The 17,131-nt window shown below is 39.6% G+C and overlaps 4 protein-coding genes across 7 annotated transcripts; all 4 read left to right on the forward strand.

Moving 5' to 3' along the window:
- Nucleotides 1–2,732: 2,732 nt before the first annotated feature.
- Nucleotides 2,733–4,720, forward strand: LOC105169886 (sequence-specific DNA binding transcription factor). The gene is made up of 2 exons (XM_011090442.3): nt 2,733–3,426; nt 4,159–4,720. Exons 1-2 carry the CDS (start codon nt 2,851–2,853, stop codon nt 4,573–4,575), a joined length of 993 nt encoding a protein of 330 aa, XP_011088744.1. The 5' UTR covers nt 2,733–2,850; the 3' UTR covers nt 4,576–4,720.
- A 1,371-nt stretch (nt 4,721–6,091) lies between these two features.
- LOC105169897 (ARM repeat superfamily protein) lies at nt 6,092–8,196 on the forward strand. Its single transcript, XM_011090452.3, has 2 exons — nt 6,092–7,183; nt 7,780–8,196. The coding sequence occupies exon 1, from the start codon at nt 6,248–6,250 to the stop codon at nt 7,172–7,174; it is 927 nt and encodes a 308-aa protein (XP_011088754.1). The 5' UTR covers nt 6,092–6,247; the 3' UTR covers nt 7,175–7,183; nt 7,780–8,196.
- A 769-nt stretch (nt 8,197–8,965) lies between these two features.
- Nucleotides 8,966–12,095, forward strand: LOC105170202 (disease resistance protein At4g27190-like). Of its 2 annotated transcripts, XM_088880079.1 has the most exons (2): nt 8,966–11,029; nt 11,241–11,392. In XM_088880079.1, the coding sequence occupies exons 1-2, from the start codon at nt 9,136–9,138 to the stop codon at nt 11,255–11,257; spliced, it is 1,911 nt and encodes a 636-aa protein (XP_088736205.1). In that variant the 5' UTR covers nt 8,966–9,135; the 3' UTR covers nt 11,258–11,392. The 2 variants fall into 2 exon arrangements, with proteins under 2 accessions (XP_088736205.1, XP_088736204.1); XM_088880078.1 differs by having other exon boundaries at nt 8,968–12,095.
- A 23-nt stretch (nt 12,096–12,118) lies between these two features.
- Nucleotides 12,119–16,537, forward strand: LOC148789523 (disease resistance protein At4g27190-like). Of its 3 annotated transcripts, none has more exons than XM_088880074.1 (2): nt 12,119–14,242; nt 15,466–16,537. In XM_088880074.1, exons 1-2 carry the CDS (start codon nt 12,349–12,351, stop codon nt 15,504–15,506), a joined length of 1,935 nt encoding a protein of 644 aa, XP_088736200.1. In that variant the 5' UTR covers nt 12,119–12,348; the 3' UTR covers nt 15,507–16,537. The 3 variants fall into 3 exon arrangements, with proteins under 3 accessions (XP_088736200.1, XP_088736203.1, XP_020550601.2); XM_088880077.1 differs by lacking the exon at nt 15,466–16,537 and adding an exon at nt 14,538–14,712; XM_020694942.2 differs by lacking the exon at nt 15,466–16,537 and having other exon boundaries at nt 12,125–15,398.
- The last annotated feature ends 594 nt before the right edge of the window (nt 16,538–17,131 follow it).

Consider the following 17,131-nt stretch of genomic DNA (forward strand, 5'->3'; position numbering starts at 1 on the left):
TGGCAAATACCATAAAAGTTGAACAGTGGCTTTGGGCTTGAGAATGGAATTCACAAGCTATGAAAATTTTGAAAATAATTGAAGTAGGGATTTCTTTAGCCCAACATCTCTGCTTCCCCCACTGGGCCACTCTCTATAGCTCTTCAAACTCATGTTTCTTCTGAAATTATTACCACGTAATTTTTAATAATGTAAGGGCAATTAATATGCATGAATGAATTTGAACGGGAAAAAATAAATTTAAGAATAAAAATAAATACATAGAAGGAATAATTTATTAAATTATTTTTATGTTTGATATATACTAAAGGAATAAGAAACGAATTAAATAAAAAAAATCTGAATCTAATGACATTTGATCGTATGTTCAGTCAATCACAAGAAAACTTATAAATAAGAAAATATACAGTGCACACATATGTTCCCCCTCCCTCCAAATTCCATTTACTCTTGGCCTGTCGAGGGAGAAACTACCAATTGAGCACTGTTGTATTGTACGATCTTGTTTTATTAATAAAATTTACATTTACCAAAAAAAAAAAAATTCATTTACTCCCCTAATTTATAGGTTATTTACACAAGTTAATTTTGTCTTTTACATAATTACAAAATATCATCATTAACAATCAAAAAGTGCGAATAGTTTGTGTAATGATGTTGAGATTTTTAGAGGGTGTATGTGTGTAATTTTTTAAAAAGGCAAGTGATGGTTTATGTAATGATGTTGATATTTTTTATGGGTGTATGTAATTATTCAAAAAACATGAATAGTTAGTATAAATAGATCGTAAATCAAAGAATGGTAAAATAAATTATTACCTATTCTTTACAGCACAGTTTACAAGAAAAAATGCCAACTATGATTATTTCTTTTTATTACAATGAGTGTAAAAGTAAAAGAAGTTTGAAGGCAACATCTCTATTTGGTTGAAAAGAAATGACTGTAAAAGCAATTTTTGCTACTAATATTGATGTCAACAATACATACTCACACACAGAACCACATATGTCAACAGTGCATAACTTATCCCACTCAGAAAGTTAAATAGAAAAGTGAGTGCTAAAAGTATATCTATATATATATATATATATGCTACTTTTTCTTGTTGCCAAAAGCATATATGAATGAAGTGTCCTTCATCAAAAGTGGAAATATTATAATGCAAATCAGATTTGATCGAAATCATTTCATTAAATTTACAATTTCAAGAGTAGCGAATCATAAAGTAGAAGTTTTATTTTTTATGTAAATAAAAACTTCACAGCTCTGAACCCCACACATAGATGAAAGGTCGTCGGAGATTGAGAAAATAAAGACAAACAAAAAGAAGGCTATTTGTGTATGAATTGGATGCTGGTTATGTTATCTGTGTTAAACGGTCTTTTTTTTAATTTACTTTTGTATTTACGTAACAGTATCACAACAATACGTGTATGATGTATATTTTCACTTTTGAAGTATAATTCAATTTAGTTATATATTTAATTTTTAAAAGTTATATATGTATATATATACGTATATGTATTTCTTGATATAGAAGGGGTGGGGGTGGGGGTGACAGGGGCACGTGAATGGGCACCACAAGGGATGGGTGGATGTCATGGTTGGCTTCATATCAACGCGAGCTGCCAAAATGCCCAAACTCATCAGACTCCCACAAATGCACTAAACCAACACATACACATACAAAAGGATGACACTAACCTTGAAAAGTAGGTCAGAAAGTTGGATTAGTATCATTACCTCCTTTGACCAAATCCCCACCTTTTCTTCTTTCATTGCCCATTCCCCACTCCCCACTCCCCACTTCCTTTTACCCATTTAACCCACCTTCATTTTTTACCATATAATAACAACACTTTTTTACCAGAAAGTTTTACAAGCACTAGCTACTTATCTATTTATTTCATTAAACAAACAAGTATTCAAGGTCTCCAACTGGGACCTTCGTATCATCTAACAGGGCCCGTATTTATCACAGTTTTAAACTAATATGTATGGTGTACTGCACACTATGAATCACATTTTAAAATAAAAGTGCACGTGAAATCGTACAATTAGACCAACAATTATAAATGTTGACTTTCCACGATTAGGTACAATTTTTGCTATCCTTACTATTACACTCTCTATTTGAGAACCATAATCCAAGCAAGAACTTGAGCATTGGAGAACTTCTGACTTATCCCTAACACAGTTTTATTTTAGATAGTTGGTGCACTGGACTTAGCAAGACACCCCAAACACTTGCTAAAATACCTTGGTTTCAACAGGTCTATAATGGTGAGTGTAAAAGACTACTAATTATGTGTAGTAGTGATGATATGATAGGTGAGAATAAAGAAACAAAAAAACACATACAAATATGACTGTTTTCCCATTTTTACCTCAACCTCTACACAGGTCTAGTGGAACACTACTTTTTTGCTTTATCAGTGTTCCCATTTCTCCAATTGTAGTCTATATTATCCAAATGCTAAGTGGCCTAAAAATATACGTGCTATATGTACAGATTTTTTTTAATAGAATTTATTTTTTTTTTATATATATAATATGTATATTTTAAATTAAAAAAAAATCGTATATCTGCCCTCCTTTTCTCTTTAATACTTCAGTAATACGCTATACATGGGTATGTTTGAAAAATAAATAAGTAACTTGAAATGACCTAATTGTCCCTCAAACTTAGCCCCAAAATGCTAGTGGCTCAGCTCTCTTGGATTACCACACTGTTTAGGGTTGGTTGAGTTCTTATTCCATGTTAGCAGCTAAAAAAGAAAGAGTTGAAGTAATCTCATCAAGGGTGGATGGAATGAGAGTGAGAGGGAGAGGGAGAGGGAGAGAGATCGATGGAGAGAAATGATGATCAAGTACTTCCCAAACATCAAGAAACCTCATCATCTCTCCTCTCTCAAAACCCTAAACTCGAAATCCCCTCAGCCTCAGACTTTCCTAGAAATCATCATGACAGGCTGAAGAGGGATGAGTGGAGTGAAGGCGCGGTTTCCAGCCTGCTCGAAGCTTACGAGGCTAAATGGACCCTCAGAAACCGGGCCAAGCTCAAGGGCCAGGACTGGGAGGATGTGGCCAAGCATGTTTCGGGTCGGGCCAACGGCTCCAAGTCCGCCAAGACCCAGACCCAGTGCAAGAACAAGATTGAGTCCATGAAGAAGAGGTACCGGTCGGAGTCTGCCGCCGGTGATCCCTCCTCTTGGCCGCTTTATCCTCGCCTTGATCTTCTTCTTCGTGGGAATGGTACTGGCCCAGCTGCAGCTTCGGCTTCTGCTGCCAATCCTCCTCCTCCTCCTGTGGTGACGGTGGAGTTGCCATCATCAGCACCGCCACCTCCGGCGCCGGCGGTCTTGGAGCAGGGGAGCGTCGGGCAGGACTCGCATGGTACGAGTGGTGGTGATCGGCTGGTTAAGGTCAGTGGATATTCACTCGCCATGCTTGTATGCAGGGGCTAGAACCGTACTGCCATCCTAGCAAAACCCAACTAGTTCGGAGTAAAATTCACATAATTAAAACACACATATTACGGGGAAAAATCTTATTCAAATGAAATTAATTAATCACAATAAATGTGATATATACCAACCATACCATAAATATTGATATATAATTGATTTAGGTTTAATTGAATTCTCCCATATTCACAAAAAGAAAAACAAAATAAAGGAATAAACCATGAGGGTGAAATTCATATATTGTTAGAAGAAATTATGTGTTAGAAGTCCTAATATATATGTCTTTGTGGCATGATGATGATCAATATTTATAGTTAATTAATTTAAGTGTGATGTATATATATATATATATGCTTGATATATATTAATTAGTTCAACTAAGCATCATCCAAGAAATTAATACTATATAATATATCTTTCTTTCTCATCAATAAAAGTCTATTTTTCGTCCTGGGACAACAAATTTTTATTAATAAATCAATTGGAGTTCATTGTTTTTCTATATATTTTATTTCCAATTCTATATAAAGAAAATTAAGACGAATTAGAATTTGAATGTCTATATCCGAGTTATTAGTTATGTCTTTCTCATCTCTCAATGTAAAAATTGTCGAGTTTTTGTATTCTGAAATTAAAAAAAAAAAGGGATGAAATACATATACTTGAAGTATTAATGCATGCAAAAAACAGGAAGATGGCTGCAATCACGCCGGCGCCAAACTAAGCAATGTTCAAGAATCTGAAAAGAATCCGATTGACGACACAGACAGTACTACTCCAGCAATTTACGCCGAGAAGGAAAATCCCAGCAGAAAACCCTGTTTGAAGGCTGAGCGGAAGGGAAAGGCAATGAAGAAGCGGAAGACTAGGGAAGAGTATTGGGAGATAGGGGACAGCATTCGATGGCTGGCGGAAGTGGTGGCGAGGTCGGAGCAGGCACGAATGGAGACGATGAGGGAGATCGAGAGAATGAGGGCTGAAGCTGAAGCCAAGAGAGGGGAAATGGACCTCAAGCGGACGGAGATCATTGCTAGTACTCAACTCGAGATAGCTAAGCTATTTGCGAGAGGATCAGTTGATTCTTCTTTCAAGATTGGGAGAAGTTGACATGACATGATCCTTACTGTTTTTCTTTTTTACGTGTATTGATAGCGTTTATGTAGTAGAAAAATGAAGGGTTAATTGTTAGTATAGGTAGTTGTAATAGGAGATCATATATATGTGCATTTGAGTATGCAGTAAGTTTGTCTTAGTGTGGGATTGAGATTAAAAATAACTCGACTTAGATTTCATTATAAAATAATTCGACTCAAATGGTTGAGCCATCATCAAAAGAGCTAATTATTTGAAAAGTGGTTCATACTCTAGTCTTAGTGAAGCTCAGCTGAGAAATGAGGTGAAAGAAAATGATGGGCAGGCCCAGGCTGCTGCTAGTTATGGGTTGAGGTTGAGGTTGCCTATTATCAGTCACTCCTGTTTTACAAGGCAGCTGTTTTGTCAACTGAAAATGTGAGATGGACTTTATGCAAAATTAGTTGCCTTGTCAAGTCGGAACCATCTTCAAATCATTTGTTAATTTTATTTTATTTGTTATTACTTATGACTTTATACATTTGAAAAATCCACTTGTGGTAGTAATTTCCTTGTTAATTGAAGACAGTGATGCCATTGCTATTTGTTACATATTGTTATTCATTCTTATTTTGGATGAGTTATATAAATTTGTACTAAAAATATACATGACTAAGCAGATGAAATATTGAAAATTATATACTTTCAATCTTTTTCACACACGGTCAATATAGTATGCGTATCTGCATCATGCAAAAATTGTTGTAATTTTAATGAATCACATGAAGAATTTAATGAATTAGGTTGAGAAAATATGAAAAAATGATTTGTCCCACATAGAAGAATGATGGGAAAAGTGAAAGAATTTGATAAATATATAAAGGATCATGGGGGGTTGATTAAATTGTACACAATGCAATACTGATACGAAACGTATATTTTCTTCAAAATAAGTAGTGCACTCTGCAATTCAATTATTTTTCGAATAACAACTCTCATTGTAAGTTATCTGTTTATTTTTTTTATTGTAAATAATATATCTAACTATTATATTATATTGTTCTAATGTGGCTGTTATTACTTTTGATCTAAATCCAATTATTAAATTCAAAACGTTATTTCTATTATTCGAAATTGAAATTTTTTTAACAAAAATAAGAATAGAGGTTCTTGATACATCGAATCAGATTGTGTTTGAATGAAAATATATGTATATAAAGAAACGCAGTGACAAAATATATTTTATAATTAATAACTCAAATTAGGAGTCAAATATTTGAAATTCTTGGTAAAATGAATTTTTTAACTCGATTCAATCAACGTATTTTATAGACCTTCTTCATATCTATTTAGATATTAATTTAATTGTTTTGTAAAAATTAATTCAAAATCCTCATTCATGAAATTATTCACTAATTTAGACATCCTCCTCGTCCATGGAATTGTTCAGTAGTCAACTGTTAATCCAAAGTAAAAGTTAAAAACCACAAGAAACACACACCTACTTAGACGACCAAACCCCATATTCCTAATAATTGTTCACATTAATTATAATAATCAGTCGAAAAAACTAGTTGGAATACTCATCTCAAAGTCAACATTGTACACCCAACTGAAATAATCAATGTGCTGCAATCTTTCCTCTCAAAGGTTGCAAGAACAGGACAGACTACCCAAGATCGTACGAAGTTTTGAATGATCATCAGCTATGGATGTCGTGAAGAGGAGAGCCGTCAAGAACCTGGTCTCGAAGCTCACCTCTGTCTCGGAACAAACCCGCACTGAAGCCCTCTGCGAGCTACGTTTGCTGTCCAAGAACGACGCCGAAAGTCGGCCTTTGATTGCGGAAGCCGATGCCGTACCCTTAATCGCCGAATCCCTTTATTCCCCTGCCGTAATTCTGCAAGAAAACGCGACCGCCACGCTTTTGAACATCTCAATCTCCTCTAAGGAGCACCTCATGTCGTCGCAGGGTTTCCTCGACGCCCTCTCACATGCCCTCCGCCATCCCGCCTCCCCTTTCGTCGCCCAATGTGCCGCCGCCACGATTTTCAGCCTTTTGAGCCTGGAATCGTTTCGCCCCATTATTGGGCACAAGCGGGATATCATTTTCGGGCTCGTGGAGATTGTGAGGAATCATGGATCGGCTGCGAGGTCGATTAAGGATGCTCTCAGAGCCCTTTTCGGGGTGGCGCTGTATCCGTTGAATCGGGCGCAGATGGTGGAGCTTGGGGCGGTTCAGGCCCTGTTTTCGTTGGTCGTGAAGGATGGGAGAGTTGGGCTGATTGAGGACGCCACCGCCGTGATTGCTCAGGTGGCCGGGTGTGAGGAGAGCTGGGAGGTGTTCAAGAAGGCTTTGGGGATTGAAGTGTTGATGGACTTGTTGGATAATGCGACTGGATCGAGTTACAGGGTTAAGGAAAATGCGGTTTCTGCATTGCTGAATTTGGTTCAGGTTGGGGGAGAGGAAGTTGCAAGTGATGTGAGAGGGAGGATGGAGGCGAGGGTGGTCGATGGAATTCTTGATGTGGCGGAGAACGGGAGCGAAAAGGGGAAGAGCAAGGCCTTGGCGCTTTTGAAAGTTCTTGAGGCTCAGGACGCGCGGTTTGAGGCCTTGACGAGCCACTCTTCATGAAAGTTTGAGGTTTTGTTCTACCGTGCTTGTAGAGATGTGTTTCAGTGTATTTTGTGTCTGTATATCATGTTATAGGATGAAAAAGTTGGTGAATTGAATCACTTTCTATCAGGACTAATGCCACGATGAATCATGTTTGGTTTCAACATACTAACATGCTAATATTATGATCATGATTTGTGAAAGGTTGAGAGATTGCATAAGAAATGTTTTGTTGTGCTTAGAAGAATTACATTTTAACACAATTTACGTATCATCAAGCGATTAAGCTTTCGTTATGTTGCCTGTGCTCGTTCTATGGGTATGATGTTGCTGTATGATTTTGATTCTTGCCGTGTGGCATAGCTACTGAACACACGATCCGCCAAATGAGATAAAATGCTGATTAAACTTGTGGGATTTATTCTGGAGGGTGCTTGATACAATGATATCGTCCTTAATTAGAAACTGCATTTGTTGTCATTGATTCCCTCGTCTGTTTTTGCCTTATTCTAATCTGTCTCGGCTTAAGTTGTCAAACGTATGCTAGATAAGTGCTGTTGTTCTTGGGGGAAACGTCTGCAGCTTCTCCACCATTTTAACTGAAAGCATCATACTTTCTTCAGGCGTTAGGCATTGTAGAAAGAAGAACAGTAATTGAGGAACGAAAGCCTCAGAAGAAAATGTGAAACAAGGGCCTGTCTTTTACATGGAAGCTGGCGGAGGATGAGGCGTTAGGTTAAAGACAAAAGGAAAGGGATCAGCGTCGATAAGAATTGTCTAGTCCTGTAACGTTCTCGCAGTTTTCAACTGAAGATTTAATATTTGGATAGCTGAAACATGGGGAATGAGTTTTTTCTTACTTCACATAGAGAGAAGCATGAGTAAGAAGTTCACGTTAGAGCTCAGAAATTGCTTCTATGTCTTTAGTAAAGGTTCAGACATTCGGAACCATTGGGTCTGATTCTTTCTTAGGGAGTTTTCCTTTTCTGCATTTCTCAAATACATCGATATGACATGAATGCAAGAGAAACATTCATACACCGAATGGAAGGCATAGTTTAGGCGCTTGCAAATAGCCCAAGACGTCGAAGAAATGAAAATAAATCCAACATAACTAGCTTGGGTTGAGTGCAGTGCTGTGAAATTTTTTTACAACCATTCAGACGACCCTTTATACGGTCTGAACATAGGACGAAGCCGGGAAACTGAAGTTTGTGGTTTCATCTTGAAATACCATATATAGGGCGAAATGAAAAAGATAGATACTGCAGTATGCAACTGTGCAGGCAAGACTATGGGAATCATCTCATTCTTGGTCCTGCTCTGGGCATCAGGCTCAGATTCTCAAGTTATACTTGTGAAAATTAAATTTTTTTAAGACAACAAGAACTAATAACGTATCATCTTTAATCTTTTCTGTATAGGTAAAAATTGACCTAATTCCTGAATGTTTTTACAGCCACATGGAATTTGGGAGTTCTTACGATCCTAAAACCCATTACAACCTTTTCTTTTTTTCTTTTCAATATTGCTTACAAATATTTTTCTTTTTGATACTTCTACACCGTACAACAATAAAAGAAGTGCTTGAACAAGATCATTTTTACGCAATAGATGTTCGTAATTTTCATCTATACATGTAGAAAGATAAAATTAAAATAAAAAACAGTGACTATTTCCTCATCTTGAATTGCTATAATCCCATAATATAATTATTTTATTATATCTATTCCTTTTATTATCTATACTATTATAAAAGAAAATTTCGTAATTATATAGAAATTGAATTTCTACTTCCAAGAAAACGGTTCACACTAATGAATGCAACCGAACGTAGACTCATCATCAGTCAACCAATGAAGTCACAGTAATCTCTTTCGAAAGTAGTATAGTATAGCTGTTGGAATTTTCAGATTTAGAAGCGCTCTTCCAACTCCTCCTCCTTCTGTTCAAGGTTTCAGCACCCGAACTACTATTCCATGGAGGTACTTGGTGCAGTTGTTGGCTCACTACTGGCAGAACCCTGTCGTGCTCTATGCACGTTTCTGCGTGCCAAGCTCAGGAATTCCCTCCACTTCACCGCCAACTTAGTAGCTCTGGACAAAGAAACGGCCGATCTGATCGAGTGTCGAAATCAGTTGAGGGAACGTCTTGCCTTGGCTGCTGCAGCGGGACTACAAGCACCATCTCAAGTCAGGGACTGGCTGGGACAAGTCAACAGATTGGAAGACCAAGTGTGTTATTTGAAACATGATTTGGCTTTAAGAGCTGATAACTCTGCTTGTTCCTCTTGTCTCTGTTGCACCACCTTGTCTGATCAGGTCAGCCGTCGGCTTAGGAACGCCAGAAAACTCATTAGTGATGCAGGGGAGTTTCTAGAAAGTGCGGCTGGTCCAGACACCTCTACAGTGAGAAGTGAATACATCCCAGCTCCAATTATTGATGATCAAGCGACAGCGTCAAGAAATATGGCCAAAGTCATGGATCTGTTGAGCACCCAGGAAGTTAAAAGGATCGGCATCTGGGGTATGGGAGGGGTGGGGAAGACTACCCTCATCAAGAACATCAACAACAAGCTCACTACCCCTTCACCAGTTTCAGATTCTTTCTGCATCGTGATATGGGTCACGGTGTCTAACAAAACTCCGGAAACTGAGTTGGAGCTGAAGAAGGTCCAGAAACTAATTGCGGATAGACTAAGGCTGAAACTAACTGAAGAAAGTATGGAGACAAGGGCTAGTAAGTTGCACGCAAGGCTTATGATGGAGAAAACATTTCTCCTCATTCTTGATGATGTTTGGAATCCAATTGATTTGGATATTGTTGGAATCCCAACGCCTGAGGTCCACAAGGGTGGCAAACTAATCCTGACAACCAGATTCTCTAATGTTTGTTTGCAGATGACAGAGGTCACACTCAAAATTGAGGTGTTAAATGAAGAAGAAGCATGGAGATTGTTCTGCAGAAGTGCAGGGGAGGTAGCCACTTCGGAAGAATTGGAGCCACTCGCAAGGGCTGTCACAAAGGAATGCGCTGGACTACCCTTGGCTATCGATGTTGTCGGAACGTCCTTAAAGGGGAAGAGAATGATTCAGCTCTGGAATGATGCTTTAAATGCGCTGCGCAGGTCAGAGCCTCTACTAAGAGGTAGGATTGAGGATAGAGTTTACAATCCTATCAAGTGGAGTTACGACGTACTGCCTGACGAATGCATTAAATCTTGTTTTCTATTTTGTTGCTTGTTTCCGGAGGACTACCAGATTGATGTAAGAACGCTAGTTAGATATTGGTTAGCTGAGGGTTTGCTTGAGGAGCACCATGATATTGAGGAAGTGATGGACCGAGGAGTGGCTATAATTGAAACCCTAACCGAGTGTAGCTTATTAGAGCAGGACGCTTGGTCAACCGTGAAGATACATGATGTCATTCGTGATGTTTCTGTATGGATTTCATCTTCACTGGAACAAGAGTGCTTATCCCTTGTTAGATCAGGAATAGGCCTACACAAGATGAGAAAGGTTGAGCTTCTGACGAAGTCTTACAAGAGAATTTCGTTTATGGATAATCAATTGAGAGAGCTGCCTAATGGTTTGGGAGAATGCCCAACAATATCAACTTTGCTCCTGCAAAGGAATAAGATGCTGGAGGAGATTCCAGAACAATTCCTGCTAGCGTTCATGTCGCTGAGGATCTTGGATTTAAGCGAGTGCGAGAGTATCAAGTCTTTGCCACCTTGTTTGGATCAACTTGTTGAACTTCGGGCTGTGCATTTATATCATTGCAGTAATCTTGAAACATTGCCTCCAGTTGGAGGGCTTGCCAAACTCCAAGTGCTTGTTTGCTGTGGGACAGGGATTTCCACATTGCCCCAAGGTATGGAAAAGTTGACCAGCCTGAAACTATTAGATTTATCACATAACATGCTAACAACTGTTCCTGTTGGAACTATTTCTTGTTTGTCTAATTTGGAATACCTGGACATGAGAAGGAATTCCAAATTGAAGTTTATTGGAGATGTATCAACTCAATTTGAAAAATTGTTGTCCAATGAGCGATTGATTGATTTGTTCATTGGGGTTAACAGCTCAGCTTGCATTCTAGAAACAACCGATGCTCTTCTCAATGGGATTAAGAAGCTTAAGAATTTGGAACTTTTTATTGGTCCCAGCAATACACCCAACATTTCAATTGGTGGCTATTCCTTGAAGCAAGTGCATTTGGGGGAAATGCATCTATCAGGACAACGGATGGAGTGGTTGTTTGCGAGTATGCATGCCATTATTTTCAGTCGTTGCAACGGATTGGGTACCATGTTTGAGAAATTAGTAGCAAACAGCGATGAAGTTGGTGGTTTTGATACTGTGGAGATACTTCACATCTTTGGTTGTCCAGACTGGGTCGGAGTTGGGAGTAATGCAAAGTTTGACATGCTACCAAATTTAAAGGATATATACATTTCTACTTTCACCAATATGTCTTGCATATCGGATTTGGCATTGCCGCTCGGGTTAAAATTTTCCAGGCTGCAGTACATGCGAATCTGCAAGTGTTCACAGCTGAAATATTTAATCTCCCTAGGCACCAAAATACACGCACTGGAAAACCTGCTCGCAGTCTTTGTGAACGACTGTGAGCAGGTGGAAGAACTCTTCAAGTTTGATCAGAATTCCGGGCTGGATTCTGTGTTCCCGAACCTCAAAAGAATTGCATTGAGAGATTGTCCGAGACTGAGGTTTCTGAGTGAGCTGAATATAGCGTTTCCACATTTAGAGGAGGTAGTGGTTGAGAACTGCCCTCTGCTGAAGAAGTTGCCCGTTACACTCCAAAATGTTGGAACCATCAAGGAAATTAGAGGAGAGCTTAAGTGGTGGGATCAGTTGGAGTGGGAGAGTGATGATTTCAAGAAACTTTACATCCCCGTTTTACGCCTCTATTGACTTTTATTATCTATATTATTATAAAAGTGAACCGCGTGTGTAGCGACGTAGTTAGAAATTGAACTTCAACTTCCAAGAAAACTGTTCACACTAATGAATGGAACCGAACATAGACTCATCATCAGTCAACCAATGAAGTTACAATAATCTCTTCCGAAAGTAGTATAGTATAGCTGTTGGCATTTTCAGATTTAGAAGCACTCTTCCAACTCCTCCTCCTTCTGTTCAAGGTTTCAGCACCCGAATTACTCTTCCATGGAGGTACTTGCTGCAGTTGTTGGTTCACTACTGGCAGAACCCTGTCGTGCTGTATGCACGTTTCTGCGTTCCAAGCTCAGGAATCCCCTCCACTTCACCGCCAACTTAGTAGCTCTGGACAAAGAAAGTGCCGATCTGATGGAGTGTCGAAATCAGTTAAGGGAACATCTTGCCTTGGCTGCTGCAGCGGGACTACAAGCACCATCTCAAGTCAGGGACTGGCTGGGACAAGTCAACAGATTGGAAGACCAAGTACGTTCTTTGAAACATGATTTGGCTTTAAGAGCTGATAACTCTGCTTGTTCCTCTTGTCTCTGTTGCACCACCTTGTCTGATCAGGTCGCCTGTCGGCTTAGGGAGGCCAGAAAGCTCATTAGTGATGCAGGGGAGTTTCCAGAAAGTATGGCTGGTCCAGACCCCTCCATAGTGAGAATTGAATACATCCCAGCTCCAATTATTGATGATCAAGCGACAGCGTCAAGAAATATGGCCAAAGTCATGGATCTGTTGAGCACCCAGGAAGTTAAAAGGATCGGCATCTGGGGTATGGGAGGGGTGGGGAAGACTACCCTCATCAAGAACATCAACAACAAGCTCACTACCCCTTCACCAGTTTCAGATTCTTTCAGCATCGTGATATGGGTCACGGTGTCTAACAAAACCCAGGAAACTGAGTTGGAGCTGAAGAAGGTCCAGAAACTAATTGCGGATAGACTGAGGCTGACACTAACTGAAGAAAGTATGGAGACAAGGGCTAGTAAGTTGCACGCAAGGCTTATGATGGAGAAAACATTTCTCCTCATTCTTGATGATGTTTGGCATCCAATCAATTTGGATCTTGTCGGAATTCCAGCGCGTGAACTCCACAACGGTGGCAAGATAATCTTGACAACTAGATCCTCTCATGTTTGTTTGCAGATGACTGAGGTCACACTCAAAATTGAGGTGTTAAATGAAGAAGAATCATGGAGATTGTTCTGCAGAAGTGCAGGGGAGGTAGCCACTTTGGAAGAATTGGAGCCACTCGCAAGGGCTGTCACAAAGGAATGCGCTGGACTACCCTTGGCTATCGATGTTGTCGGAGCGTCCTTAAAGGGGAAGAGAATGATTCAGCTCTGGAATGATGCTTTTAATGCGCTGCGCAGGTCAGAGCCTCTACTAAGAGGTAGGATTGAGGATAGAGTTTACAATCCTATCAAGTGGAGTTACGACGTACTGCCCAACGAATGCATTAAATCTTGTTTTCTATTTTGTTGCTTGTTTCCGGAGGACTACAAGATTGATTATAGAACGCTAGTTAGATATTGGATGGCTGAGGGTTTGCTTCAGGAGCACCACGATATTGAAGAAGTGATGGACCGAGGAGTGGCTATAATTGAAACCCTAACCGAGTGTAGCTTATTAGAGCAGGACCCTTGGTCAAACGTGAAGGTACATGATGTCATTCGTGATGTTTCTGTATGGATTTCATCTTCACTGGAACAAGAGTGCTTATCCCTTGTTAGATCAGGAATAGGCCTACACAAGATGAGAAAGGTTGAGCTTCTGACGAAGTCTTACAAGAGAATTTCGTTTATGGATAATCAATTGAGAGAGCTGCCTAATGGTTTGGGAGAATGCCCAACAATATCAACTTTGCTCCTGCAAAGGAATAAGATGCTGGAGGAGATTCCAGAACAATTCCTGCTAGCGTTCATGTCGCTGAGGATCTTGGATTTAAGCGAGTGCAAGAGTATCAAGTCTTTGCCACCTTGTTTGGATCAACTTGTTGAACTTCGGGCTGTGCATTTATATCATTGCAGTAATCTTGAAACATTGCCTCCAGTTGGACGGCTTGCCAAACTCCAAGTGCTTGTTTGCTGTGGGACAGGGATTTCCACATTGCCCCAAGGTATGGAAAAGTTGACCAGCCTGAAACTATTAGATTTATCACATAACATGCTAACGACTGTTCCTGTTGAAACTATTTCTTGTTTGTCTAACTTGGAATACCTGAACTTGAGTGGGAATTACAAATTGAAGTTTATTGGAGATGTATCAACTCAATTTCAAAAATTGTTGTCCAATGAGCGATTGGTTGATTTGTTCATTGGGGTTGGCAGCTCAGGCTGCATTCCAGAAACAACCGATGCTCTTCTCAATAGGATTAAGAAGCTTAAGAATTTTCAACTTTTTATTGGTCCCAGCAATACACCCAACATTTCAATTGGTGGCTATTCCTTGAAGCAAGTGCATTTGGGGGAAATGCATCTATCAGGACAACGGATGGAGTGGTTGTTTGCGAGTATGCATGCCATTATTTTCAGTCGTTGCAACGGATTGGGTACCATGTTTGAGAAATTAGTAGCAAACAGCGATGAAGTTGGTGGTTTTGATACTGTTGAGATACTTTACATCTTTGGTTGTCCAGACTGGGTCGGAGTTGGGAGTAATGCAAAGTTTGACATGCTACCAAATTTAAAGGATATACACATTTCTACTTTCACCAATATGTCTTGCATATCGGATTTGGCATTGCCGCTCGGGCTAAAATTTTCCAGGCTGCAGTACATGACAATCTCCAAGTGTTCACAGCTGAAATATTTGATCTCCCTAGGCACTATAATACTCGCACTGGAAAACCTGCTCGGAGTCGTTGTGTCCAATTGTGAGCAGGTGGAAGAACTGTTCAAGTTTGATCAGACTTCTGGGCTGGATTCTGTGTTCCCGAACCTCAAAAGAATTGCATTGAGACATTGTCCGAGACTGAGGTTTCTGAGTGAGCTGAATATAGCGTTCCCACATTTAGAGGAGGTAGTGGTTGAGAACTGCCCTCTGCTGAAGAAGTTGCCCGTTACACTCCAAAATGTTGGAACCATCAAGAAAATTAGAGGAGAGCTTAAGTGGTGGGATCAGTTGGAGTGGGAGAGTGATGATTTCAAGAAACTTTACATCCCCGTTTTACGCCTCTATTGACTTTTGAGGAATTTTATCGTAAATTATGATTCTCCTTATTTTTGCAATTGTATAGTAAATTTCTTTCTCTTCATTTGATGAACATATCTCTATATTATTGTGCTTGTGATATTGATATAATTTAGTGGGAATAATAATGAAATGGCATGTTCAATGCAGCTGAGTTGGAGAAGCTTTCTATCGGCATTTCTACCCGCTGAAGAATGGAAAGAAAGGTCAAATGAAATACATAAATATGCCTTACAACCAATGTTGCAAGTGTTACCATCAAAGTGAGATATAAATACACAAAACTATGACATGTAAAGAGATGAGGCACTAAAGCGGGATAGAAATAGCGGACTAACCAACAGAGTTATTTGGCCTCAACTTTTTTCAGAATTAAGAAGTTTGAGACAAGTACAACGCTCTCAGAAACATTCTTTTACATCCATCACAAAGCATTAATACTAGTAGATGAACTCAAGTGTACTGCTCAACACAATCACAGCTGAAACTGAGATATTCAGTGCTATGAATTAGAGTTATTCTTGCAGAAAACTTGAAGCTGCTCTCCCTTGACCCATTGATGATACCGGCTTCGTCTTTGTTCCCTACTCTGTTAAATTATTTGTTCAGGACAGAAAGGAGCTGTTGAATAGTAATTTTGGCGCCCATTGGCGAATTAAAAAAGACTTCTTCGATTCTGCCGAAAGTAAAGCGAATCATTGATATTGCATGTGTGTGAACATCGAAATTATTAATATGAAATTCTTGACTGTTTCTGATTTATCATAATAATGTAATATGACATACTTGACTTAAGTCCCTGAATGCTGTTCATTGATAAAGTTATAACCTATTACATACTACTACACTCACCAGCTAACAGTCTTGCTAATTACTCTTCTCTTGAATACTCCTTCCTTGTTCTAGTTTTGAGCTGTATAATCAGTGCTTGCTCTTCCATGGAGGTACAATCTGCAGTTGTTGGTCCACTACTCGCAGAACCCTGTCGTGCAATATTCACATTTCTGCGTGCCAAGATCAGGAATCCCCTCCGCTTCACCCCCAACTTAAGAGTCTAGACAAAGGAATGAAGGATCTGATTGTACGCAGAAATCACATGAGGGAACATCTTGCCTTGGCTGCCACAGCAGGACTACAAGCACCATCCCAAGTTAGGGACTGGCTGGTGCAAGTCAACAGATTGGAAGACCCGTTGCGTTCTTTGAAACATGATTTGGCTTTAATAGCTGGTAACTCTGCTTGTTCCTATTGTCTCTGTTGCACCAACTTGTCTGATCAGGTTGCCTGCCGGCTTGAGGAGGCCAGAAAACACATAAGTGACGGGGAATTTCCACAATGTGTGGCTGGTCCAAACCCCTTTATAGTGAATACATCCCAGATCCAACTATTGATGATCAAGCCACGGCATCAAGAAATATGGCGAATTTCGTGGATTTGTTGAGCAGCAAGGATGTTAAAAGGATTGGCATCTGGGATACGGGAGGGATGGGGAAGACTACCCTCATCAAGAACATCAACAACAAGCTCACTACTCCTTCACCAGTTTCAGATTCTTTCAGCATGGCGATATGGATTACAGTGTCTAACAAAACTCAGGAAACTGAGTTGGAGCTGAAGAAGATACAGAAAAAAACTGTGGATCAGACTGAAGCTGATGCTAACTGAAGAAAACATGGAGACGGGGCCTATTAAGTTGCACGAAAGGCTTATGAAGGAGAAAATATTTCTTCTCATTCTTGGTGATGTCTGGGGTCCAATTGATTTGGATCTTGTTGGAATCACAGCACCTGAAGTCCACAAGGGCAGCAAACTATCT

Source organism: Sesamum indicum, linkage group LG1, assembly GCF_026168435.1.
Source record: "Sesamum indicum cultivar Baizhima isolate 11 linkage group LG1, ASM2616843v1, whole genome shotgun sequence".
Lineage (NCBI taxonomy): Eukaryota > Viridiplantae > Streptophyta > Magnoliopsida > Lamiales > Pedaliaceae > Sesamum > Sesamum indicum.

Coding starts and splice junctions, on each gene's coding strand:
- LOC148789523 (XM_020694942.2), top strand. CDS start 12,349: ATGGAGGTACTTGCTGCAGTTGTTGGTTCACTACTGGCAGAACCCTGT.
- LOC105169897 (XM_011090452.3), top strand. CDS start 6,248: ATGGATGTCGTGAAGAGGAGAGCCGTCAAGAACCTGGTCTCGAAGCTC.
- LOC105170202 (XM_088880078.1), top strand. CDS start 9,136: ATGGAGGTACTTGGTGCAGTTGTTGGCTCACTACTGGCAGAACCCTGT.
- LOC105169886 (XM_011090442.3), top strand. CDS start 2,851: ATGGAGAGAAATGATGATCAAGTACTTCCCAAACATCAAGAAACCTCA. Junction 3,427..4,158: donor GTGGTGATCGGCTGGTTAAG/GTCAGTGGATAT, acceptor TGCAAAAAACAG/GAAGATGGCTGCAATCACGC.